We start from the raw sequence: 27,417 nt of genomic DNA, 5'->3' as shown, positions 1-27,417 counted from the left end.
CCAAGAAATAAAATAGAGGGGTAGGGTACAAGTAACCTTAGAAAGATCAGCAACATGAGTCTTTTATTTCTTCTGTTCCTCGTGTTCGAACTTAAGGTCACAAACTGACACGCAGGAATTTGTCCACAGGATTTTCTTATGTAGCACATAATTTATCTTTCCATCAATTAAGGCCAGTCATTCGGGTCCTGAAGAAGCTAAACAGCCCAAACAATTACACTACCACTACCATGTTTGACTGTAGGCGTATGCTTTCCTGAAATGCTGTGTTAGTTTAACCGTGAGTGTACCAGGACACCCTTCCAACTAAAAACTCATCTTTTTACAATTGATTTTAATTGATTATATTGTTATGTTTTTAGTATTCTGTCCACTGCATTTTGTGATCTATATCTTGAAAGGTATTACATTATTAAAGTTTTACTTACTTGCTTTGTGACCCTTTGCAGACTGATAAAAGTTAGTTACTGTTTCTCATCTGCTCTCTAAGTTTTTATTTCATGTTTCAGACAGGCCAAGCATTAGTGATTTATTGATTCTGCAGTTCTGACAGAAATCCTACCTGGGTGTAGGGGTGATATTGCAGCCACCTATCCAAAAGATATGTAATTTATTACATTTAATTTCTGATTTATTAAAAAGGCAATAACTTTTTGAAATAGAGCCTGGTCAACCCTCTGCCCTTTATAAATGAAATCATCATTTGAATCTTTCTTTTTTCTTTACAATTACATTCATTTGATAGTCTTAAATATTTAAACCTGATGAAAGAAAGAAAAAATAGAGGAAATCTCTAATGGAACAAATACTTCTTTTTTTTTTTTTTTTACAGAACTTTATGAGGCCTGAATGGTGTCCAACAGGTGGCACACAGTTCATCAGATCCTAAAATATACACTCAACAAAACACATGCAGATCATAAAGGCCAATGGAAGAATATCATCATGGGATAGTAAAGAAGTATTTCTTCTTCTCTCATTTTGCTGTAAATATGTGCAAAACTTGAGCTACTGTAACTGACAGTGACTCTTTAATGGCCAACCATCCACTGTTCTTAACAGCAGGCTGTGTAGGACAGCTGCGATTGTGGCCCAGAACTGTTACAGTGGGGGTTGTTTAAATGCCAAAGCTTCTCTTTTGTCCCCCACAAATACCATCACTTTCCCTCAAGCCCATTTGTGACAGAATTCTGAGGAATCCTTAATCCACCACAGAAGCTGGACAAGCTCGACTGTTTGGTCGTACGGTTGATCCTCTCTGATTGCTGCCCCGGTGTTGAGCTATGTTGAAAGGGAGCTGCTGAAATGATCAGTGGAGGACGAGCAAGCTGCTGTGGTTAACATGACACGCCTCAGAGTGAGAGGGGATTTCACAGGGGCTTATCCAATCACCTCTGTGTGTTGTGCGTGAATAGTTGTCATACTTGAAATGCTATTGCAATTCATCGGAACAGATCTCTGAATGAACAAGGAAGCAAATTTGAAATCAAGTTTCACTGTTTGATTTTTTTTATAGGAGCAAATAAATAGCAAAGAATTAAATAAACGTTTGCGATCAGTTTGTTTTCTTATCTCAGTGTTTTTACTTCATCTTTCTAAGTGATAACTGAGTGAAGATTATCTCCCAAGTAACCCCTCTTGGAGCACTACTACCTTTTGACACTTCACTTCCTCTTGGAGGGTGATAGAAATAGGAGAGGACGTCTTGCTGCTAGGTGTGGGAGTAGGACGGTTCCTCTCTGACGCCTGCACCCCATGTATAGTCATACAAGTGGTCAAATGTCCTGGGAGAGCGAATCGGTGTGGAGATTGAGTAAAATCAAAGAGCCCATGTTGGCTAACAGCTGCAGCCCTTTCCAAAAAAAACATTGGGTGTCCAGTATCTGACTTATTTGACTCTCAACAGGCTCTGCGACTTTGCACTCCAGCTAGGTGTTCGGTGTGGTTCAGACGCTCCCATCTTTTCTGTTCAGGTTCACAGATTTGCAGGCAGTGCAAACACTAAGCAGCCATGGATGCTATCAAGAAGAAGATGCAGATGCTCAAGCTTGACAAGGAGAATGCCTTGGACAGAGCTGAGCAGGCCGAGTCAGACAAGAAAGCATCTGAGGACAGAAGCAAACAGGTGGGTGTCTGGTTTTAAACCTGTTCTTGTGTTTTTGCACACAAGATGCCTTGCATAGCTTGTACTATTGTGCATGTGCAGCCATGTGTTTTCATGTGTAGGATCAAGACATAAGAAACTTTCATGTTGTAATTATTTTCTGTTATATGATGACTTTATGCATTGAATATGTAGAGAACAGCTGTATTTTATAAGAACTGAGGCTGTTATATGAAGTTAGATGACAAGGTAAAGTGTTTTTTGAGGACAACAAGAACAATTTCTTTGAATTTTGTGATTGCTTAAAGCAAACGTTTCTGGTTTCTCTGTGCACCAGCTTGAGGATGACCTGGTAGCACTGCAGAAAAAGCTGAAGGCCACTGAGGATGAGTTGGACAAATACTCTGAGGCCCTAAAGGATGCACAGGAGAAACTGGAGCTCGCTGAGAAGAAAGCCACAGATGTGAGTGTGAACTGAGGGGAGAAACACTTTCAGTAAAATAATGCAACTCCCCATGCAGATTGATGCTAATTCTGAAGTACCAGAGTAATATGTTACAAAATACACCTATGGGTTGCATATGAGGAATATAAGGGTGCAGGTAAATTTAGCCCTTGTGCTGGATATGGTAATGCCACAGTACACTGGCTAACTGTTGTGCCATTTGGATGAATGTTATTGCTAGTATCCAGTTTCAGTCGGGCTTTTTTACAGGCACATTTTGGACTGAGAAATCCTTGATATATTTGTGGTCTTTCAGGGATCAGTTGGCACACCCAAGGTCAGCCCTACTCAGCTGGATCAAAACTGTTGATTTGGTATAATGTTTAGCCAATTAACCTATGCCATATTGAGTTAAAAAGCTCATAAAACAACACTTTGCTCAAAGATAAACCTTATTAATCAGCTTAGAATAAACTTAGGTTTATAGGTAGTTCAAAATTTATAGACTGACCAATTAGGTTACCAATAACAATGAAATATTTCACAGATGTTCTATGAAATTTCTGTTTTCTTCTAAATAAATAAATAACTTAATGTAGAAAAAAATTAAGTTAATAAGAAAATGAACAGAAATATTTTGCCTGTTTTTTTGGTGTCTTAGAAAGCGAAAATACTTTCTTTTGTACAAGTCTCCTGAAATAATTAACTATTTTATGCACATTGGTTACTAGTATGGACAACTATTATATATATGTTTATATATATATACTGTATATATATATATAACAAATATATATATATATATATATATATACATATATATATGTATATATATATATATATATATATATATATATATATATACTGTATATGTTATATATATATATATATATATATATATATATATATATATATATATATATATATATATATATATATATATATATATATATATATATATACAGTATATATAACAAAACATGTTGATTTTCAAGAGAAATCAACATGTTTTGCATATTTGTCCAGTTGTGTAAATTACAGCGCTGTCATCTCCAAGTTTACGGATAACTCTCATTTCCTTATTGTGTTGTGCTATGAACAATATTTTTGTTGTTTTGTTGTTAGAATACAGAGTTCAACAGGGAGGGTTTGAAGAGTCAAGAGCAAAGTGCTCAATGATGGGTAAATGGAAACATAGCATACAAAGAGCCCAGGCTCAGATTAAGATTATTACTGAATTACCATCAACAATATTAGAACATATTAAAATATGTGTTTAACAGAAATAATAGAAAGTCTATTTTGCTTAGTTTCATCTGCATTACAGAAATTAAACTTACACATAAGATTTGACAAATGCATTGCAAACTTGCACATTAAGAACTATGGGGAAATAGCTTTATGGCTTGAAAGATATGTTAAATACAATTGTAATTTAAAGCTAATTAGATCCTTTCTTCTGCTTATATCTGGGCGGGTAATTGTGGTAATTTTTACAACCACCACTGGAATTTGCACTATGCCAACACAAAAAGGAAGACAGTAAACACAACAACAAATACATTACAAAAAATGCAAAGAAAGATTTCGTAAACATTGCTGTCCTTATTTAGATGCCAAATTAATTCAATTAACAGTGCAGGAGTAAACTGTGATGTCTGAGGCTATGATCTTGATGGGACTGGCTCAATTTAAGATTCAGGGATGCAAGTCAAATTGCAACACAATTATTTGTACATATATCTTCACAAATCCACAACAAACGTTATAAAACCACAACTAAAGACTCCACAAGAACAATCCATGAGATTTATTTTTTATTCGGTGGACGCATTTTATGGTTTGCGGGTAAAATGAGTTACTTCCGGGGCTGGTGGCACGTCCCGATCCTCATCAGTGGTTGATTAAAGGCTGTGGGGGCAGGGATCAAACGCGAAGCATCCCCAGCAGCGGGCGAGGCAGCCAGCGCACAGCCGGGAGAAAACTAGCTTAGCTGAGGCAAAATTAAACGACAAAGCGAAAAAATGGCCGGTGGAAGCTCTCTGGAAGCCGTGAAGAAGAAAATCAAATCGCTGCAGGAGCAGGCCGATTCGGCGGAGGAACGGGCATCGTTATTGCAGCGGGAACGGAACCAGGAGAGGAGTGCGAGGGAAGCAGTAAGCTGCTAATGATTTAAGGCAATTAGGGCTCTTGGCTGCGGGAGGCATTAGGTGCAAAGCTGGTCAAAAAGCGTGGCCGCTAGGCCCAACACCCCGCGGTTCCTGTTCGAACAGTGCCGAGTGGGTATCAAGCGAACGAGTTTGAGCTCAGTGGCTCAGCGTCGGGGTTGAGGGCAGGATGGTGTCTGGAAGGGACACCACCCTGAGCGCTCCGGATAAACTAGCGGCCGCTCCCTTAATAAAACGCTGACGTGAGAGCAGGTCCTCTGAGGGAGATAAAACCCTCACTAACGGTGCCACCAGCTAGTTTAAGTATGGGGAGGCGCCTTTATCCTCAACTAAGCCTTGTTTTATTTATTGGTCAAAATAATACAGTAGGAATAGTGTAGTTTACGAAATTATACAGCATTTTCTTCATGCATATTGCTAAAACGTCAATTTATAGTAAGAGAAATGCAGTTTTACTCCCTAACCAGACTCCAGAATCTGCATTATGCATCTTAACATTCCTCCCCCACTTGCTCCTAGAGAAGCCCCTCTTGTTTTCCAACACAGACCTGATTTATCAGCGCTTGACCAATAAATTTGATCTGATTTTGGTTGTGTTGCTCTCTCCAAGGCTGAGGGTGATGTAGCTTCCCTGAACAGACGCATCCAGCTGGTTGAAGAGGAGCTGGACCGAGCTCAGGAGCGTCTGGCCACAGCTCTTACCAAGCTGGAGGAGGCTGAGAAGGCTGCCGATGAGAGCGAGAGGTGGGTGGTCAACGTCTTTTTCCTGTTCAAATACAAAGGTCATTATTTTTTAAAAAATGGCCTGAGTCAAAAACTAAAAAAGGCGGATTGGTTGACCACCTACTCAAAATTAGGGAGTTCCCGTTTTTTGATCAGCCAACAGAATCTACAATGATGCAGGTTTTTGGTTTCATTAGGAAAAACAGATGAAGGCTAGAAACAAACTTTGATACATTGTGATTTTTGTAATTTCTTTTTGTTGAATTCAAAACCAAAACCTCTACATCTTGTGTTTTAAGCTTTAAAATAAAAATTTTGAATCAAATCGGAACACAAAGACGACTGGAAACATGTATGGGTCAGGAAAAAGCTTTATTATTGCATCTTTAGAAATAAATCACTGCATATTCATGTTAAAAAATATTTTTTTTGACTATGCTAATTCTTAAGGTCCTATGTTTTGTGAATTTCTTGTCTTATTGTTGGATTCTCTGGATCACTTTCTTTTATTTTCAGAATGATAAATATGTCCAGTATTTGAGACCTGTTAGAAAGGCTTTTTTTTTGCTTTCCTCAATTCAGAGGCATGAAAGTCATTGAGAACCGAGCAATGAAGGACGAGGAGAAGATGGAGCTGCAGGAGATCCAGCTGAAAGAGGCCAAACACATCGCTGAGGAGGCTGACCGCAAATATGAGGAGGTGAGTTTCTTAGCTCCTTACTGCACTTCTTAAGTGTTTTCCACCCTCTTTTATCAGATATAGCAGCCTCCACGCTGCCTTCATGTTCACAGTAGAAGCATAAAAGCATTTTGGATCCGTTTGGTGACAGAACGCTGTGCTGTGATTGCAGGTGGCCCGTAAGCTGGTGATCATTGAGAGCGACTTGGAACGTACAGAGGAGCGTGCTGAGCTGTCCGAGAGGTAGCATCCCCCCTTCCTCCATTTGTTCTTGGTGACAACCTTAAATAGGATTTACAATGTACTTTGTTCAATGCTGACACTCTACAGTAAATGCTCTGAGCTGGAGGAGGAGCTGAAGACCGTGCAGAACAACCTGAAGTCTCTGGAGGCCCAGGCAGAGAAGGTAGGTCGATTAATTAGGTTTGATGACATTTTAATGTAAACTCGTAGGGGAGATGATGGGTGCTGCAGGTTTTCTGATTTCAGTCTTTGTTTGTAACCACAGTACTCACAGAAGGAGGACAAGTACGAGGAGGAGATCAAGGTTCTCACAGACAAGCTGAAGGAGGTGAGTGAGCTACAGTTGTGCTGAATTACACGTTCATCTCTGCATGTGTAACGGTTTAGAAAATATTTCTGCTTGCTCCATCCATCCTATATTGTCTTCGATTTGGCATTTTGTGAAAAGGTCTGCCCCACTGGCTGCTTTTTAACATTTGCTTATTTAGCACTTTTAATTTCAGCCCATTAAGGCTTCAGTTGTTAATGTAAACCTCTTACTGGTGGTTTGCTGATGTTGTTGTGTTGCTCCGCTCAGGCTGAGACTCGTGCTGAGTTCGCTGAGAGATCAGTTGCCAAGCTCGAGAAAACCATCGACGACCTGGAGGGTATGATTACTTTACTTTCACTCTTCATCTGCCTAAAATGACTTGTGCTTGATTAAAATTTAAAGGGATTTCTATTTATTCATGTAGTCAGGTAAATGACGTAAGCTGTAACTGCTGAGACTTTAAATCAAAGTAAAATGAATATTTGTCTCTGAAAGATGCTAATGCACTTCAATGCTTGACAAAGGTGCTGTAAGGTTGTTCATGTAGTCTGAATGGAGAATCGTTCACAGGTCAACTTTAGAGCCAGACTAGTTTGTTGGCACCTCTTGGTAAAGATGGTGCTAAATTTAAACAGTCTTGTTGAAGTATTGTAAATTCACATGAAGCGATAAGAAAAACCCAACACTGAATTTGAGTTCATGTATTAAGTGTGGGGACCAACAGATGTTTGGAACTAGTCACTGGTTGTACGTTTATTGGTCCTCATGCCTTAATGTTTATGGAATAGTTATTCTTTACCATCTTATGGCATTTTAACATCTCACAGTCTCTAACTCAGGTGGTGGTAAAAATAATCAGAGAAACCTTGGGAAGCTGATGCATTGTTGCTCCTCGTCCATTTTTACCATACAAACATTTTACTTAATATGCTTCAAGTCTTGTGTAAGCTGCTAATCCTACAAACCTTTTTGAACAAATTTGGCTCTTTATTTACAAGTGTACCTCTGAAAATCTTGAAAGTGCTATTAATCCTTCCATTGCTAAACAGAAACAAGTGGAAAACCAAAAACCTTTGGGAATGTAGAGTTAAGGGCCAAGAGTAAGGGGCAACAGGTGAAATGGGATTCAGCTCATGGTTCATGTTAAAATCCCAGTTGAGTTTACCAAACTAGGGCTAACTCTAGAAACTGGGTTCATCCTAAATTTGAAATGTGGTTACAAACATCCAAATGGATATGGTTTGTTGCTAAAAAGTTTGAACTTATGCCCATTGGTATGCATGGTAGAGGATCTGTGACACTGTGGACCTGTTGGGTCTTGCAGAAGCTTTGAGAATCTTGTTAGAAACATAATTTTACTTGGCCTTTATGTACCAGGTAGATTTTAATGAAAATAATCAATTGCCCTCTACCAGAAAACTCAAAATAGGTTATTGAATATCATAATCCAAGACGTATGAACAAATCACATGCAGTCAACATTTCCTGTGGTGACTGATCTCAGTTCCCAGACCTAAATCCTGCCGGACAACCTGTGGGCTGAGCTGAAGAAGAGAAAACGCAAAACTCTGGAAAATCTAGAGTTTCTGTAAATAGGAATGTAATGGTCTATCTTCGTACTTTTTAATATTACGACAAGACTAATTGATGTCTCCCATTTACAAAAAAATGAGAGGAGGTGTAGTACAAAGTATTTATGGAAGGAGTGCCAACAATTGTCATGAAGGCTTTAGTTATGCAATTATTTGGTATTTGTTTTTTGTGTAGTCTAAATGTACCTAAAATAGGAAAAAGGTTAATTTATTTTAAAGGTTTTTACACATTTCCAATAGCATCAGAAAATGTTCCATGCCTGTCTGCATGGTGAGTTATTCATCATAAGAAAAAACGTATAAGCGTGACATTATTTATGTTGGCAGTATTTGTCACTACGATGCGGTTTGCCACTGTTCAGTCCTCGGCATTCATCATTGGGTCACGGAACATGTGAAGCAGGTTTTCCAACTCCTCAGGAATTTGACCCGACATCAGCAGCTGTTCCTTCACCCCTCCTTGTTTCTGGACCTCCTTCCTTTCTTTTAGCTGTTTCTATTTTCCTTTTTGCTTCTATGCTCTGACACTTATATTTTCTGTTTTTGTTTTTACACCATCTACTGCCACTTAATAACAATTACAACTTGGTAGATGAGCTGTATGCCCAGAAACTGAAGTACAAGGCCATCAGCGAGGAGCTGGACCACGCCCTCAACGACATGACATCCATGTAATTTACAACATGCTTGATTTTTGATTTGTGCTTTAGATCAAACTAGGACTAACCTTCATCTTAGTAGCTCCCCCTTGTGGCATGTTGACTGCAGTGAACTAGTTTTAGCTCTAGATTTGACCTTTTGACTAAAACCATAGGTTATATTACGCAAATAGTTTTTCGGAGATCCTCAGTTGTTTTTCTTTCTTACCCTCTCCTGCATCATAACAGCATTTAATTTCCCAACTTTCAAATCCTCCCTGCATCTAAGTTTCTTTTGTTTTGCTTATTTTCTTTTTCCCCTCCAACATCTGTTCTTTTGTGTTTTCACAGCTAAACCTTTTCACTCTTCACTGTGGAAGCTTGTCGAACAACATTTCACTCCTGTGCAGCTCAGCCTCACTTCCTGTATCGTTTTTTTTTTTTTTTTTTTTGTCCATTTCTTTATTGCCCTGCCAGGACTGCACACCGGGCTTTTGCTGCCAGCACCCCTTGTTCCATGTCTTATACAGATTTTTGAGCCATATTGCTTTCTATGAAATAAACAATCTTTCATCTATGTCTATGATCCATCTTTCCCTTTCTGTTTTCTTCATTTGTCTTTTTTTTGTCTTCACCATTTAATTTATTTTAGCTTAAACTCTGTAGCTCCTTCCCTATTTGCTGTTCATGTCTCTGTTTGAGAGGATGATCATGGTACTCCTGATATCATTGGTTTGATTATTATTGAAGTAAATGGAGCATTTTCAACACTATCAGAGCTGTTTGCAGTTTGTGTTCAGAAGTTACTGAATTCTGAGAAGGAAATGAGTGTCCAGTAAAAAAAAAGAGAGCTTTAACATCATGTTAAGCCAGTTGGTGTTAAAAATAGTTCAAGCAGTTAAATGTTGCATTAAAAGACATTAGATGTGCTGTATATTGCTTGATGGATGTGGAAGTTTTAACCCACCAAGTAATCAAGAGATTGCGAGGTTATCATCCTTATCCAAACTTTTTATATACATTTCGCTAATCTCAAAACATTAAATCAAATGGGTTGTTTGTGTTGAGAGCTCAAACGTGATCTTTCAGTTTCGACACATTTTAGTACTGGAGAGCAAATTTAAGAATGCTTTAGACTATGCACACAGGGCATTCATAACTTTTCTCTCCACGAGGCAGTAGGCATCTATAGTTGTAACCATAAAGTTCAAGTTTGTTTTCTTTGTTTCGAGACTTTTATTTTGGTGTTTGCTGAGTGAAAAACATATTCATAGTACAATTTAAGCTACATTTTTCTTTACATGTTTAGTTGAATCTTAATGAAAAACCAGATCAAAAAGTCAAACTTTACCTAATTTGCTGTCAAGATGGGTTTTATTTAGAGTGTCGACTCCTAAGGGTAAATATCAAGACAAATACCAAAGAGTATGTAAGCTTTACCTGAACACAGTTAAGAGGTCTTCTGCTCAGTCTGTCAAAGGTGTGTGAGATTTGGTGTACTGCTGCAGGTCATTCAACATTTTTAACCAAACAACCTGTCATACAGTTGAACTTAGCAGTTCTTTGCAAGCAAGACCAACTCTTAAGTTTGATTGGTGGTTGGGGATAGTGAGTGGAATATTAAGGGGCCTAGAAAAAAACTAATGTATTGGAAAGTCTCAAGATTTCAGTGTTGGTTAAAAAGAAAATTCAATTACAGGTATACATCATTTAATCGATTGTGGGGGAAAAATAACTAAGCAATTCATAAAGGCTGTCGTTTACCAGGACTAAACTAACAGTTTTATACCCAACTTTCTCCACTAACTTTGTCTTTATGTACTAACTTGTCTTCTGTCTCTTCCCTTTTTTCCCTTACTGCTTTCTGACTGTCAAGATCATCTATACAAGCAGCTTGATAAAAACCGACTTCTGACCAATGAACTGAGAGTAGCCTTAAATGAGGCCTAACCTGGAAAGGGTTTGCTTTATGTTGTCACTTTTTTTTATGTCGCAAAATAATCCAAGAGCATTGTGGATTTATTAGATTAAGCAGGTAGAGATTGACATCTACACCACAGAAATATAATCAAATGGTACAAATTGCAGTATACTCAGATGTTAAAGATGGGGTATCGAAAAGTAAACATGGTGTTGCGTGTTTTCTTTTTTTTTTTTTTTTTTCACTGAATTAGTTAGTTAAGTTTATTTTACTGCAGGTTTGACTTGCTCTGCCTTATAGTTACTGGAGTGAGTTACTTCTACATGTAGCACAAGCCCCAAAACAAGTAAACAAGAGAATCACTAAGATTTGCAATTCACCTCCAGACTGAGCTCTTAAAAATAAATAAAACACAAAGTAGGGTTTCTACATGGTAGATTAACCTATTCAGATGTGTAAAAACCCTCATTTAAATTTGTGACAATAACTTGGTTAAGTTAATTCATATCTAATATTAGAGATGAAAATGTTTTCACTTTTGATCCCTAACAAACTACAAAAAGTCAGCTGAGACCAAATTCTTTGGGTAATGGAAGGTGAATATCTAGGTTGAGTTATTTCATAGTTAAAAGAACTCCAATGTGTAGTGAAAAGGATGAACACATTCAAAATATAACTGAATGTAGTTGAAGACCCACTGTGGAAAAACTGGACTGACTTTCCAAGTACTAAAATTAAGATTATTAAATTTCAGACCACTCGGAAACCTTGGTTAAATACACTTCAACTTTTTTTCTTTTAAAAAAAGAAAAACTCAAAACGATTTGCCATGCAGTAAAATGAAATTAAGTTTCTATTTCTGCTTGATTTTAGAGTCTGAGAGGCTGAAGTGGTATTTCAGCAGTAATGGATTTGTTTCAAAACCTAATTTCAAAGAAAATGATTTAAAGTTATAATTATTTCAAAAAGTTGAGCACTGTAATTAGTCCCACTAAATGCATTGGAGTCTAGACTTCATCTGTCAATAGCTTGAGTTAAACCTTGTCAAACGTTTATCATTAATTTGGGTTTCTGGTACTGTACTAGTTTACAGCATGAAGCTTTTCAGATGTGCTTGGTGAACACTTAATGGGGGGGTGAAATTGATTTTGATTCTTGGCTCATCAGCATGTATGTTTTCTGTCCACCAGAACCTCAACAATGCATATTCTCTGCACTGTTTATCTAGTGGTCCTAAACTGATATAATGCTGTATTGACAGACAAACTCGCACGCGCTAAAGAAGAGGGCCTGAGCGTTAAGCAGATGATGGATCAGACCCTACTGGAGATGGTTAATATTTGACCCAGCTCTGTTCCTCTCCACTACCTGACTTCACATGTTCTAAATGACCGACTCCCACATGCTGCTGTTACGGTAGACATGTGGGTCTGTGTTTAGCTGTACCTCTGGCATTGTTGACTACAGAACACAAGCTCTGTATGAAGTAGCAGAAAAGGCATTGAGCTCCAGCTCAGCTACAGTGTTTATATTGCACTCTCTGTTCAAAGACCTGTTTAAGTTCGCTGTACATGACCAATGGTTTACATATGTGTTGGGACTTTGCACTTTTGATGATGAAAATACTGCACATTATCATTATGAATGAAGCCATAATTTAAGCCAAGCCTGTATAAAAGGGACTTTTATTTTATGTACTTTTGTAAGATCATGTATGTGTTAGTTTTTTCTTTTGTTATAAACTTGCATTCAATGTCTGATCTTTTTTTCTTCTGAAATTTAAGGACTTCAGCTATGTGAAGCAAACACTTGCGCTCTGTACCGTTTCTAACATTTTCTCCCATGAAAGCTAATTTGCTTGTTTTCCCATACATTTTTATCTTGGAAATGTAAGAATAAAAGATTAAACCAGATCTTGTTTTATGTTTTATGTTCTTTGACAAAATAAAAAACATGCAACAAAACTAGAAAATGTATGTGATGTTACAGCCACAAGCTTCATTGGCCTTTTTTGGGGGGACTTTGTGATGGACCAAAATATAAAAACTTAATTGTAAAGGGAGAGATGAATTGTTTTTCAATTTGAATTTTTGTTAAAGTTTTAGTTGTTTGAAAACTTTAGCAGTTCTTATGCAGTCTGACAGATGATGTTTTCTTTGACAATTTCTTTACGGTTTTAATAAATGGGGGGGGAAAATGTGTTCTTAATTGCAGCTTGCTGTGTTTTACACAGGCTTTTCCTAGAAAGGACTACCAGGGAAAGTCTTTTGTCCCCTAGTTTTCTAAAGGACAAATGTCTTAACACAGCATTAATTTATTTATTACATGTTTCATCTTTAGTTTGCCAAATCCCAACTTTTTACCCATCAGTTTTTTAAAACTTGCTGACTGTATGCATACACATTCAAACCCCCTGAAACCATTTTGACATTTAAAATTTTATACCTGAAATTCTTGTGAAACTGAATTTCGCAAGAATTTCTGTGGTCTTTAGTTTCTGGTTTAAAAAGCTGAACATTACACTAAATGCTGCTTTTCTTTATGCCTTTTATAATAAGTCATAAAGTTCACAATCTGCTGTAAATTTTGCATTTATTCTAGAATATCTTGATCCTAATTTGTCAAATACATCTGATGCACAACTTGAAATGGAGTTGTCTTAAGTTCAGTACATATGCCAGAAACTAAAATGGCTACAAATCTCATTCTGAAAAATGGATAAAATATTGCAATTTTCCAGATGTGGCACATGTGGCTGGTTTTAAGTTTGAGGCATTGTAATGTATGAGTATTACTCTGAAAGACTGTACCTGCAAGTGTAACATTTACCTAATTTCACATGTTTGCAGACTCCCTTCTCTTCATGAAGGACAAATTTGTGGAGCACACAACTGTTTGGTCAAAAATATTACTCCACCTGAGCTATGGCTTTCTGGCCTTCCTCCAGAGCTACCATGGGCCTCATGGCTGAATTTATTATAATCTCTTTTATCAGCATGTCAGATTAGGTGAAGGCCATGTCTTGATTTTAATTTATTTTGTACCATGTTTTTTTTTTCCAGATGTAGTTGACAATACTACTCAAAGAAATGAGATGCCAAAAGCTTCAGATATTGTTACATAACCTTACCTTGCTTTAAATGTCTCAATAGCTGAATCTCTGGCCTGATTGGTGAGTTGGTCTTCAGGATGGAGTTTATTCATTCATGTTCTCTAAAAAAATTTCTGAGCCCTTTGTAGACCTAATACAATTACACTCAGATGGACTCTTGCTTAGTAATAAGGTGACTGCTGTCAGCAGCTAGAAGCATGTCATACTTTTCTGATTTTATATTTAAAAACACATCAGTTATGTATTTACCTTGTATTAAACAGTTGTGTTATGTATTTACCTTGTATTAATCAGGACAGAAAAGATGTCTGATTTCTGGTTGTGAAATAATAAAGGGACATGGTCTGAGTGTGAACTTGCATGACACTCCATTGCCACAGTGCAAAATACAAGAGGGATTATATATCCTAATAAGGTATTTGGGGAGAAGTAAGAACTTTTAACATAACTTTTAAAATTGTGACATTAGACTTCCTGATGTTGACTGGATGGAAAAAGCCTGTGCGTTTTACCCTCCGCGCCGCTTGGGGCGGTATTGTAAATTTACAAGAGGGTTCAACAAAGGAAGTGCAGAGGTAAAAGTTCCTATCTGGGATAACCGACCATCGGATATTGAAATATGAGTGAAAGTCTGGATTTTTGCGAACCTTTTCAAGACAGCAAGGCTGCATATGTACTCAGCAATGTCGCCGAAGTGGTTGAGAGAGTTCTCATGTTCATACCAACCAAATCGCTTCTGCAGGTCGCCAGGTAATGGGAAATGTTTACAAGCTAAACTGCTATCTTGGCTAGCCTTAGTCTCCTGAATAAAAAAAATGAAAATATTTATCTAAAACAAGTAAGCTGGAGAGTAACCTGAAAGAAAAGTCGGTAGTTGGTTATCAAAGTGATGCATTATGTGCTTAGATTGTAAGCAGAGAAGCGTACTCTTTTTGAGTGTGTATGGTTTTGGTTGGGCAGCAGGTGAAAGTGTGTGTCCTTGTTAGTGTGTGCAGATTGTGGAGGAACTGTGCCCGCAGAGTGCTTCGGACTCAGCAGCATCTGACCTGGGTCTCCTCCTCTGGACCCTCCACCACAGAGCTTCACTCTTTCTGCAGCATCCTGGCTGAAGAAGTGGAGGTAAATCGCAAAACTGAAAACCGTAAAAAGTATGGCTGGAGATGAACCGAAAAAGAGAAGTAGAGGAGAAACAACCACTCGGAAAGGGACAAACAAAGAACCTTCTTTGTCGGTTTAAAAGAAATCACACGGTGATAGCTGCTATGTTGCTCCTTAACTTCGCTAATGTAAAGGTATATCGTTCAATTAGAATAATCATCGGTAAATTAATTTATTTTAGCAATTCAGAAAGTGAAACTCAATTGCACACAGAGTGACGTATGACGTTTACTTTGGTTATTTCATAATTATGGATTACAGGAAATGACAACCCTTTATCAGAAAACTAAATGTTTATTTAGACCAATCAAAAATGGGGTTCTTAAAACTAAAATGTCATTTTTACTGTAACATATAGCCAGTATGTGCACTAAATGTTGGGTTGGAGCTCTATTGTTGCAACATAGATCAGCCTTTAGCAGATCTTAGGTGTTACAGAATCCCAGGTTACTTTAAAAGTTGCATTCAGCTTCTCTGCATTGATGCCTCTGATGTTTCTCATCTTCCTCTCAATAATAGACCAAATCTGTTGGGTGTTTTGGCCATCTCCATATGTTTGGTAAAGAAATGTCAAGTCTGCAGTCTTCCTCATGATTGAACTCCAGTCACTGAGAGTCACTGTCTTTCAACTTTTACATTAATTCCTGTTAAAACTTGCAACACCTTGGCATATTGAAACCTTCTCAACATATTAAGTACTGCAGAGGTGCCCTAATGAGTCCTTAATTTGATTCAGGTGTTGAACTAGGGATGCATCTAAAAGTTGCAAGACTTTGACTTTCAAGGACAGGAGTCTGGAGGCCATACCAATGCAGTAAAATCTTTGTGTAATTTTTTTTCATTGGTTTTGTGTAATATTAAATTTTTTTGAGAAACCAAATCCCGTGTCTTCATTAATTGTACACCGTAATCATTAAAATGATCTGACATAGGTGCTAACAAATACAACACTCTGTTTGAAATAAAATACATTTCACTGATTTTCTGATTCATAAAGAAGTAAAACCTCTTATTGGTTGCAGTTTCAAATGTACATTTAAGAAGCTTAATACACATGTGTCTTTGCTGTTTTCTGTTTGTTTAGCTAAGGAAGTAAAACAGGTTTGTGTTGCATAATATTACAAATTCATGCAACTGTGATGGTAAAATCTACAATTGTAGTATTGTGGCAATGATGGTCACAGTTGCAATAGATCCACATGTTCCTGTCTGGTCTGTTTCTCATCCATCATTATGATGCTTCCAGCACTTTCTGTAAACTTAAACGTCTTGGACAGTGTCATCTTTGTCACTTTGTTCAATCTCACTGCAGCGAGGTTGAAGACAGAATATTAATTGTACACAAAGTGGTATAAACGCTTGTAATGTATCAAGCACATTAATATTGTATTGATATCAGTTTAACATCTTGTAAAGCCCTGTAATATGTACATTATTGCACAATTGAGGCAGATATTAAGCAGCTAATAAATTATACAGGTGGTAATATATCTTTGCATACTTATGGCTCTATGAATGGTGATGTTAGTTCTGGGATTGATCCGTCTGCAAATTCTCCACAGGATGTATCAGATTAAATGGAGGGTTCGTGAAATGTTAACTATTTTTGACAATGCTTCTCCATCTGATGAGGCAGTGAGCGTAGTAGATGTGATGTAGAATGACACATAAAGGAGAATTAAATGTGTTCCTGTGTTAATTTTGATTAGGGCTACTTAAAATCTTTGACTTCTTGGAAGATAAATGGAGTGAAATGAGGAATGACCTAGAAGTTTTTCACAGTTCTGTAACTTAGAGGTTACCAACAGATTAATAAAGCTGCCTTTCAGGTATAATTACTTCAAGCATCCCAACATTATTCATCAGTTTAACAGTAAGTGCTTTAACATGTTCAATTTCTTTCCTGTTGTTTTCAGAAAGTATTCCTCCTGCCTAAAACAGTCCTGATGATGGTCGACTGTGAGGCCTTGACTGGACAAGCTTATTGTTATGAACAGAGCAAAGGTCAGTAGTAATCATTTTCTCTGTGACTCAGCAGGAGGTTTTTATAATTGTTTGTAGAGAGCATGTTCTTGAATAATGTTTGTCTCGCACTGTTTGGACCATCATACTTTTTGTTTTGGCAACTTACAAAAAAACCCATCTTGTTTATTGTTTTCAATTTGGTAATTTTGATTAGCCCTGTAGTCTACTGTATGTTGCCAACTTCACCCTTTTTCTTCTTACTTTACATAAGTATGACATAAAATTGTAATTTTGCTACTTTCGATGTTTTTCATACAACTCAATGTGTTTTTGGGACTGTTTCCTAATAAAGTCAGCTTTGTTGAGTGGCAGTTTTAGTAGCTTAGCTGTTAAGGAATAAGACTAGATTTAAGATTTAAAATATTTGGCGTATTTACATTAGGCCCTCAGCATTAAGCATTATGGTTGTATTCTAGTGAAAATTAATGCATTCAGATTCAAATGCAACAAACAATCCAACATTTGCTTGGTTTTTAACCTTTTAAATGTGAGATTCTCATAATGTTGTAAATTCAATGTCACTCTTATCTGATGCCTCTGTAATGCTAGTTTTAAATCCAAATAATTGAAAGTTCTGAAACGATTTCATTACAATGTTTTTTCTTCTTCTTCTTCTAAACTGAAGCAAAAAAGAGTCGCCAATGCATGAGTACGGCTGAAGAACTGAACCAGATCTTCCCCAAAGGCTGTGACATCGTTGGCATCGCTACACCAGGCATAGTCTGTGAGTTTTTCTCTTCTTTCTTTTCTATTTATTTACCAATGGAAAAAATAAATAAATAAAATTCACACACTAACTCTTTTGCATATAAAGTATGTATTTGAGCCTGCCACAATTCTCCACTAGTGTGTTTAATTAATGTTGTAAATCTGAACTATAAACATGTGTTTGCATTGTACTGTGTTCCTCTGATTTGTTTAACCTCTATAAGAAGACCAGTGAATTCTCTCTGCTTCTGCCTGCTTGGAAAGCTCCACTCACGGCTTGCATCTTTTTGTGTCGCTCGCTGATCGATGGCCCGCTGTCCCCACTGCTGAGCCTCCCATTTCTCGTTATAATCACAGTCCCCTGGAGAAGCGATTCTCCATCAGTGTTGTTCTCCTTCCTCCAGAGAATGTGCTTATGAGGCTCTCTGTCTGCCATGTTTAATAGCTGCATGAGCTGATGGTAACAACACTGACATTTTGTAATATTGCAGCCATAGGTGACTAACAGGTTCAGCCTGTTTAACTGATTCTGCTAAAATAAATCGTCAGTGTGGTGAGATTTCAAACATCTCAAATAGCACTTTATTCAAAATAAAAAGAAGTGATGTCATAATGCAGCTCTTTGAACTAAAAAGTCACAGTCTGACGATCCAATATGTAGTCCACCTTCAGTTTTGATTAGTTATGTTTTGTTAAGGACATAATTTCTGTCTTTGTGGAATTGGATCAAAGGTTGCTGCTTAAAACCCTTAACATGTCAAGGTTGGTTGCAGATCTCTATGCAGTGTTGCTCAAATTACTCCTATGATTTAAACCTGGTGAACCTCGGCATTATCAGCTTGTAAAATGAGAGTGCAGTCAGAAGACAAAACCTTTATTTTAGTTTTCAGAATATTTGGTCATATGGTTTTTGAGCATTCAGTGTTACTTAACATATTCACAACCAGCTGAAGTGGCCTCAGACATACCGCTGCTCTCTCTTTTATTAATAACCCTAAGTGTGATGCGTGCATCACTTTATCTGGCAATGTTCTTATTCTGTTGCTCCAAGGATTTCATGTGGGCTGATGAGTCTAGACCACAAGGGTGATGCAGTCTAGACTTAACAGACCACCTTCGTCCATGTTGCTTTAATATTTAAAAGTGGTTTTACCATGCATCTTTTATTACTGGTTGCAGAGAGTTAGTTTAGATTTCTTGGCTTAAATGGTTGAAGGAGACGAGACGGATGTGTTGGTGTAAAATAACTGCTGAAGCCGTTTTCTGTGTTCATTCAACAGAATTTCTATCCTCTATAATTTCTTTTGCCTTCTTTCCTTTTTTCCACTTTTAAACATCTCGACTTTACTTCAGTGTTGCCATAGTTACAAAAAGTACTGCTTTGTTTAATGAAACCAAATACTACATTAGGAAGGTAGCAGGAGGTTCTAAAGGCTGATAAAAGTAAGACACTGTCTGCCACAAATGTCAATGTATGTTATTTAGATTTTGTGTGTGTGACCATCACACAGTGGGTCATAATTTGTTGTGCAATTGTATTCAGCCTAAACTGAGGAAGGTAGGTTGAATACAAGTGCATATCATACTTTTTAGAGTGTTTGTAAAATGTTTAATTTTTGTTCCACTTCACACTTATGTGCCTCTCTGTCTTTGCATATCACATAATGAACAAATAAGTAAGTAAATAAATAAAATACATTAAAGCTTGTGGTTACAGTATGACAAAACAAGGAAAAGTTTGATTGAGATGAATAGTTTAGCAAGGTGCTGTGTGACTGTGTGGGTAAATTGGTTGTCTATCTATTAAATCTTTGTGTTGGCCTTGATTAATGAGGTCCAGGTTGTAACTTTACTACTCGCTGTTTTACAGCTGGATACAAATACTAGTTCAAACCTAAATCTGGAACTAGGTGAGGACAGGAATGGAATGCAGGCACTTGCAACATTTATCCATTTCAGAATTAGTATTTTCTTTTACTAATTCAGCTGTACATCAACAGTTAGGCTCAGGAATAATTTACAACCTAATTTAACATCCTTATCCAATAAAAGCTTAGGAGTGGTGATTGAGACCGTCTGTCTTCTGAACCTTTATATCTATTGTAGAGCGGCTTATCGTTCTCTAATTTCCATAGCAACATATTTATATCCTGGACTGATTACTTTTGTTGTCAGTTTATGGTTGTTTCAATTTTTTGTTTTTTAATGAAACTTGTATTTCTTTCTGTAATAAAAGTATGCTGCTGCAGTTTCTCTAAACTCCAGTAGGTGGTGACTTAGAGACTGTAAAAGCCAGCATGAAACTCTTAAGGATTTATTTTCTTGAATTTGAAGTTTTCATGGTTTATTTTGATTGTAACGTAATGGAAAAAAAAAATTAATAAGGTGGAACTTTGAGATGTGGTTTAATGATCACTACTGAAGAAAATAGTTTGTGATGCCTTATTAGAATGAATAATTTGATGACTAATAAGGAGTTTGGGAAATGCAGATTATGTAGCATGTATACTCACGCAGCATGGTTTTCACCTTTTTAACAGTAACTCCGACCGGTTCGTGGAGCGGTGCTCCTAAGGAGTACCAGGAAGGGGAGGCAGGCTTTGCAGTCATGCTCCCCAACACTGATGGTGTTCACATCAAGCCGTTTCACTTTTGTAAGAAAACAATCTCTCTGTCAGCCATGAAAGAAGCAGGTGAGTGCAGATGTTCAATAAGTTAAGAGAAATCCAATCCTCAGCAGCCTCTTATATTTTGTCTTGTTGTTTTTTCTAGGACTAGTTGACAACCCAGAGCTACGCGTAGTGGTGATGTTCATCTATGAAGCGTATAAATCTGGAGGAGCACGGTTCCTCAGCCAGATCCTGGAGCCGCTGACAAACAGCAAGGCTTTAATTGCAGGAGGGCTGGTGGAAGGCGTCTTCTCTCCTCCTAGAGATTGGTGAGTTTAAGGCTCCACATCGGATTTGACGACTTAATACATATGGCTTACAGTTTTCGTCATCTCAATCTCTGTAGCTGCAGCAAGGGATCATACGGTGTGATTGGCCTGGCTCTGAGTGGCCATAAAGTTCAGGGGGCGTCCGTGCTCCTTGACCAAGACGTTGGCACCGCAAAGGAAGCGGAGGCCACGGTCAGACGGCTAAAGGCAGCCAGGATTCCTGAGAGAAACACCCTGGGCTTCATGTTTGCCTGCGTGGGGAGGGGCCAGAACTACTACCACAACCAGCACAACGTGGAGGCCGACGCTTTTCACAAGGTCTTCCCCAATACTCCGCTGTTTGGTCTGTTTGGCAACGGCGAGATCGGCTGTGACCGGATCGTTAAAGACGACTACACCCTCTGCAACTCCGACTCCGACACCTTGCAGCATGAATACACCACCGTCATGACTCTGGTCCACTTTGGCTGACTGACCAGTGGGAAGAAGGAGTAAGAGGAAAGAAGTCAACGTGTCATGCTTCTGTTGTCAACAACGACTTGGAGCAGCAGACATTATGTACATAGTGTCACCCAGGATATTGCTCTCTTCATTTATGCTTACAAAGCAGGACAATAATCCCCTCAGCCATGAAGGTGTAATGGCAAAACCTTTGGAGGTTTTAAGTCTTGGAAACTTTGAGAAGAAAAGATTTGCCCAGAGTGTACATACTGACAACAAATTCTGCTTGTGTTAGTAGTATGTTTATGTTTTTCACCCCAGTTTCCTCGCACAGTGAAGACATATTCTTCCCCGTGGCTGCACTTTTTTGTTCATGGAGGTAAAGAAATTTGGTTTGTTTTTCCTCCACAAAATCAGGGTAAGCTTTAGCAAGTTTGACACAGTTTTGTGTCACTAGTGTTAACCTACAGATTTCAATTTTTAATTTTTTTTTATACCTCTGTTTAATAATTCATCCAGCTGTTAGCTTGGCATTCTGGTCGTATTATCTCAGCTTCCAAAATCTTAGGCTTTTTTCAAGTTTTCTGCTTGAGTCAAGTTGTTGGAGAAAACATGTACAAACTGGGGGTTAGGGGGGTAGCAGTATTTGGGTTTTTGGATCATTACATGCTAGATTATTTGAAATGCCGTTTCACTTTTGTAAGTGAAACGGCAAAGTGATAATTTGCCCTGCATGCCGAATGTTTAGTTTGGCTGTTTTTCATTTTCAGATACAAGTTGTAGAAAGTGCTCAGCTTTAAAGATGTCTCTTCAGTGCCTAGATTCACACTCCTTGAACCTTTTTACATTTTGGTAAGTGACGATGTATTTAATTAGGATTTTGTGTTTATAGACCAACAAAAGGTCATAATAACTGCAAATTTGAAGGAAAATAAAGCATTTTTCATTTTCACTTCACAATTATTTACTACTTGGTGTTGGTCTACCACATAAATGTTAAATAAATACATTGAAGTTTGTGATTGACAGAAAGTGAAAAAGTTAGGAGAAATGGGACAGCCTGTCTAATAGCATTCAGGCCTCTAAAAATGTACTAAATGCTAATCTTTATGTCGATTTTTTTAATTTTTATTTTTACCGATGCTGAACAGTTTGTTGCTAATTGGTGCAGTTTCATCATATACATGGTTTATCAGGTGATTGTTTTATCTTGAACGTTGCTGATGGTGTCATTGTGGAAAAAAAAGAAGAAAAAAAAAGCTGCAACTGTGATTGTAACAAAAACTATTTAAAAAATTCCAAAATCTTTTTTTTTTCCCAGAAAATAACTCTTGTACATCGTTTAACTGTAATATAACACACCATGTATAGTTTTTGAAATAAATATGAATATAAATTGTATTAGATAAAAGAAAATAAGTTTGGTTATTGTCAGACTTATTTATGCCCAATCAGGTTTTCCTTATACAGACAATAAATTAGACATGCAGTTTATTGTTAATATTGTTTGGAATCGAATCATTCAACCTTATCTGTAGGCAATATTATAGCTTAAATTGGTAGATTTTTGTCAAACTCCCTTAAAATATGCGCGTCAACTTCTTACATCCTCAGCAGCCCACATCCAGGCGTGTTTAAAAGAAGCAGCGACGCTTCAGATTGATGGATGTACTCTTTAACCATCGACTGGCTAATCCCGATGAGTGACAAATGGTTAAGCCAATTGCTGCACAGGCAGTTTATATTCCCATAGTATCTTTATTTTGGGACACCAGGAAAAAAAACACGTAGCTCATGACACCGAGAGGAGCGACCAACCAGGCGTAAAGCTAATAAAATCCTCCGAAGCAACGATCCGATCCTAAATTGGCCTCAACTGGGGAACCGCACACCTTTGACTCGCAGGTTTTTCTTATCCCGCTCATGCACACAGATCCACCCCACGGCTAATGTTTTTACTGCTCTGTCGTGACCGGATCGATGCAAATGTCACACGATTCACTGGCTACCGCCAGACTTTGGCACGAAAACGTCAATGTTTTGGCCGCCTTCGCGTGAAAATTCGCGGTGTTCCGTCCTCCCGCCGCTCCGGAGGCGCTTCTCTGACAGAGCCGAGGCTCCGTCGGGCTGTTTTCAGCACCTGGACAGCTCCCCTCTCGCAGGGTTCCCCGCTGCGCACGTCGGGGAAGCCCTCGGCTGGGGAGCGCAACCCGGACCCCCAACTCAACTCGTCTAATCCAGGGAGATAAAGAAAAAGAAAAAAAAGAAAAGAGGAGGGCAATTGACTCGATTCTTGTGACTGCACTTAAAGCTAACATGGCTCTTGTTGAGTGACGATGCTTCATGCATTCGAGTTGCAGCCTCTGGTTTTGCACCGAAATCCGCACAGCGCAAGGGAGCAGCGAAAGCAGCGGCGGTGCTCGTCCAAAGCAAAAGTGCAGAGGATTGCTGCAGCCTACACACACTGCGAGCCTGCCGCCGCTGCTTCACTCACTGTGAGCGCCACCGAGGGAGACATTACTTTCTGCAGGGGAGCAACGAGAGGCACAATTACATATCAACAATATAAATCAATCACAGGTAAGAGGCTCTCGCTGTGTTTTCTACTGTTATTCAGTGCATCTAATAGCAAAAAGGTTCTCAGTGCAGGTGTAAAATATAAGCTATTATTACTGGTGGTTGAAGCGAGTGAAGTCTGAAAGCCAACTCTGTTGATATGTGGATGTAGAGCTGCAAGTCTAAATAAGACCTAACGTCTAGAAAAGTTTGTGGCATTTTAGGAGCGGCTTTTAAAACTGTATTAATCTTGTTTAATTTGACTAAGTGTGCAAGTATGTGGATAGCACAGTGCATGAGCTTTGTTTGGTCAAGAAAGCTACGGGATGACATGGCACCATGAGGCAGGCAACTGTTTCTAACAACAAAATTAGTCAGTCAAAATATCTAAAAACATATCTTTTAAAACATATTCACATTTCCTGACACAGTTCCAGACTTTATGTTACAACCATACATTTTCATGTAATTTATCAATGTGTTGGATCAAAACAGAGTGCTGCATATTTGGAAAGTTAAAGAAAAAATTATTTACAACTAAAAAGCTAAAAAAGTGTAGCATTTAGCATGTATTCAGCCCTCAGAGCAGCAGTTGTTCTCATCCAGGCTGACACAGGTCAGGTTGGCGGCTCCAGGGTTGTAAGAATGCATCTGGTACTGAGCAGACATACTGTGACCAGGGAGGTGGCCAGCATCAGGAGGCATCAGCTTTATTCATTAAGGAAAAACAAACAAAAAGCATCAAAGTGATATGCAGCAACTACACCGTATTCCAAATTATTATGCAAATTGGATTAAAGTGTCATAAAGATTACATTTTTTGTTGTGCTATTAAATTTATAGATGGCTCTTTGAATCACTATGATTAATTTCAGAGAGCTGGGGTGATTAGTTTGGTGAGCTCAATTAAAGGAAATCTACTTAAGAAGGATGTTCCACATTATTAAGCAGGCCTCAGGTTTCAAGCATTATGGGAAAGAGAAAGGATCTCTGCTGACGAAAATCATCAGATAGTGTAGTGCCGTATGCCAAGGTATGAAAACATTAGATATTTAACGAAAACTGAAGCGTCATCGTTCTGTGAAGAGATTTGTGGCTGATTCAGAACAAAGATGGGTTTGTACAAATAAAGGCATAATGAGGAAGGTTTCTGTTAGACAAATTCATCGGATTAAGAGAGCAGCTGCTAAAATACCCTAACAAAGCAGCAAACAGTTATTTGAAGCTGCTGGTGCCTCTGGAACCTCAAGGTGGAGGATCCTCCAGAGGCTTGAGATGCATGAACCTACTATTGGGCTACTCCCTAACCAGAGCTCACAAGCAGAAACGGTCGCAGTGGGCCCAGAAATACAGGGCCGTGCAGAGACCTTTCGAGGAGCAGGTGCTCAAAGTTAAAAAAAGGGCACATTTAACAAGATTCTAAAACACCGTACAACATAGCAACAACACATATTAATCAAGAACTTAATTGGATCCTACTATATTATTGCCATCATGTGGGGACAATGCAAAGCAAATGTAGTATATTTTCCCCAACAGGTATAAAGTTGCTGTTTCTGCTGCTGACAGTCCTGGAGATCTGAGCTGATCTGAGACTGTTGCTGTTAAACAGACCAGAGGAGAGAAGGTATCTGGTTATGAAGTTATGAAATAAACAAATTTGCTGCCATTTTACTAATTAAGCGCTAATAATATCTATTTAACTTCTACAACCACTTGGCTGCAGACTGCTTTGTAGATCAAAAAAGCTCAAAGGGGTTAAGTCTATATAAGTTTTTGATGTTAGCACCTCTGAGGTCTAGAATTACAAGACTGGGATATCAAGGCAAAGAAAACTCAGTAGCTGCTGGTAGGGGCCCTCCAGATATTCAGGGGCCCCTAGAAATGGTTTAATTGTAACAAAGACCATAGATCTAACCCTGTAGCATTCATTTATAGAGAAAAACAATGTTATTAAATTTTATTGAATGCATTCAGCTGAGAAAAAACAAATTGTACATTTAGGATTTAATTAATAAGTTTACAAATTTAATTTCAATTAAATGTAAATTGAATTTAATTTAATTTAAATGTAAATTAATTTAAATATTATTGCTGAGGGGCACAAGCAGGCCTCCTGACATACAAATTAAAAAATTTAAAATAAAAAATTGAAAAAACCCCACAAAACTCAAAAAGGACACTAGGGGTATCAAAAAAGGGGCAGGGGCTCAAGCCTCCTTTACCCCTCCCCCCTCTCGGCACGTGCCTGCAGCCATACATGAAGATTAATTTTCAAACAGACTTGTTCACTGATGACTGCTGTGCAACCCCGCATGATCCAGATGGACGCAGTAGTGGATTGGTGGTGGATGGCCACCACGTCCCAACATGGGTGTGACGTCAGCAAGGAGGTGGTGGAGTCATTTTTTGGGCCGAAATCACGGGGAGAGAATCATTGGTCGACCCCTTCAGAGTCCCCAAAGGTGTGAAAATGACTTCAGCAAAGTATATGGACTTTCTGACTGATCACTTTCTTTCATGGTTCAAAAAGAAGAGCCGTACCTTCCGTAGCAAAATCATCTTCATGCATGACAATGCACCATCTCATGCTGCAAGGAATACCACTGTGTCATTGGCTGCTATGGGCATTAAAGGGGAGAAACTCATGGTGTGGTCACCATCCTCCTCTGACCTCAACCCTATTGAGAACCTTTGGAGTTTCCTCAAGCAGAAGATCTGAGGGTGGAATGCAGTTCATATCAAAACAGCAGCTCTGGGAAGGTTTTCTGACATCCTGCAAAGAAATTCAAGCAGAAACTTCACAAACTCACAAGTTCAATGGATGCAAGAATTGTGCAGGTGATATCAAAGAAGGGGTCTTATGTTAACATGTAACTTGGTCTGTTAAGATGTTTTTGATTGAAATAGCTTCTGATTTTAGTACATGTGACCACTTAATGCTGCACAGGAAAATTTGTAAGAATGTGAATACTGAATAAAAAGACTCACATTTTGTCTTGCTTAGGCACCCCTGAATGGCTGCCACAGGAGATTCAAGAATTTCTGAAACATGCATGAAAGAATCAAAGCAACACTCCAGGTATGTTTTCGATGAGGGAATAACATTATAACAAGATGTAAAGCTAAATAAGTTGATTTTACATAATGTCTCCCCCTCTTCCCCTTTAAAAGTCAACTATCTCTGATACTGACCAAATGTATGTAAACTTAGAATTTTATGGCATTTACAAGAAAATCAAACATATACAGTATATATATTGTATATATATATATATAATAACAAACAACCAAAATACATAAACCTAAAACCTCAAAGATTGCGCTTTTTAGTTTTTAGTTCTGCTTCTTTATCTTTTGAATTGTCGATTTTCCAGCTCAGACTTTTGCTTTTCCACAGAGACGATCTGAGCTTCAGCCTCTCTGAGCTGCTTCTTGTCTCCTCAGTCGGGCTCCTCTGGTTCTTCAACTCCTTATTCAACTGTTTGAGCTCCTCTGATTTCTCCTCATTCATCTTTGTGAGTTCCTCCTCCTTACCTATTTTAATTGCTTATCTTGATAGTCAAGGAACAACTTCCATGGAAGTGAAATGAAACATGAGCAGAAAAACAACCAAAATCAGTTTAAAAGTTACTTTCATATTTTTGATTTTGATT

General features: G+C 38.1%; 3 protein-coding genes across 8 annotated transcripts in view; all 3 read left to right on the top strand.

Annotated features, from left to right (window-relative positions):
- Positions 1-1,889: 1,889 nt before the first annotated feature.
- LOC116718885 (tropomyosin alpha-1 chain-like) lies at positions 1,890-12,736 on the top strand. Of its 6 annotated transcripts, XM_032561144.1 has the most exons (10): positions 1,890-2,125; positions 2,442-2,567; positions 5,328-5,461; positions 6,023-6,140; positions 6,292-6,362; positions 6,450-6,525; positions 6,628-6,690; positions 6,940-7,009; positions 8,857-8,935; positions 9,254-9,670. In XM_032561144.1, exons 1-10 carry the CDS (start codon positions 2,012-2,014, stop codon positions 9,255-9,257), a joined length of 855 nt encoding a protein of 284 aa, XP_032417035.1. In that variant the 5' UTR covers positions 1,890-2,011; the 3' UTR covers positions 9,258-9,670. The 6 variants fall into 6 exon arrangements, with proteins under 6 accessions (XP_032417035.1, XP_032417037.1, XP_032417038.1 ...); XM_032561146.1 differs by lacking the exons at positions 8,857-8,935; positions 9,254-9,670 and adding an exon at positions 12,085-12,736; XM_032561147.1 differs by lacking the exons at positions 8,857-8,935; positions 9,254-9,670 and adding an exon at positions 10,779-12,736.
- A 1,758-nt stretch (positions 12,737-14,494) lies between these two features.
- fbxo22 (F-box protein 22) lies at positions 14,495-22,606 on the top strand. Its single transcript, XM_032560520.1, has 7 exons — positions 14,495-14,685; positions 14,922-15,054; positions 17,010-17,097; positions 17,744-17,842; positions 20,367-20,519; positions 20,599-20,764; positions 20,842-22,606. The coding sequence occupies exons 1-7, from the start codon at positions 14,555-14,557 to the stop codon at positions 21,233-21,235; spliced, it is 1,164 nt and encodes a 387-aa protein (XP_032416411.1). The 5' UTR covers positions 14,495-14,554; the 3' UTR covers positions 21,236-22,606.
- A 311-nt stretch (positions 22,607-22,917) lies between these two features.
- Positions 22,918-27,417, top strand: part of LOC116718514 (transmembrane protein 266-like) — a 42,602-nt gene continuing 38,102 nt past the window's right edge. The window contains exons 1-3 of the mRNA XM_032560518.1: positions 22,918-23,785; positions 26,769-26,843; positions 27,162-27,279. The gene's annotated coding sequence lies outside the window, so the exon portion shown is untranslated. The remainder of the gene's footprint in view (positions 23,786-26,768; positions 26,844-27,161; positions 27,280-27,417) is intronic.

This window comes from Xiphophorus hellerii, chromosome 4 (assembly GCF_003331165.1).
Source record: "Xiphophorus hellerii strain 12219 chromosome 4, Xiphophorus_hellerii-4.1, whole genome shotgun sequence".
Lineage (NCBI taxonomy): Eukaryota > Metazoa > Chordata > Actinopteri > Cyprinodontiformes > Poeciliidae > Xiphophorus > Xiphophorus hellerii.
This window is presented reverse-complemented; position numbering and strand designations above follow the sequence as displayed.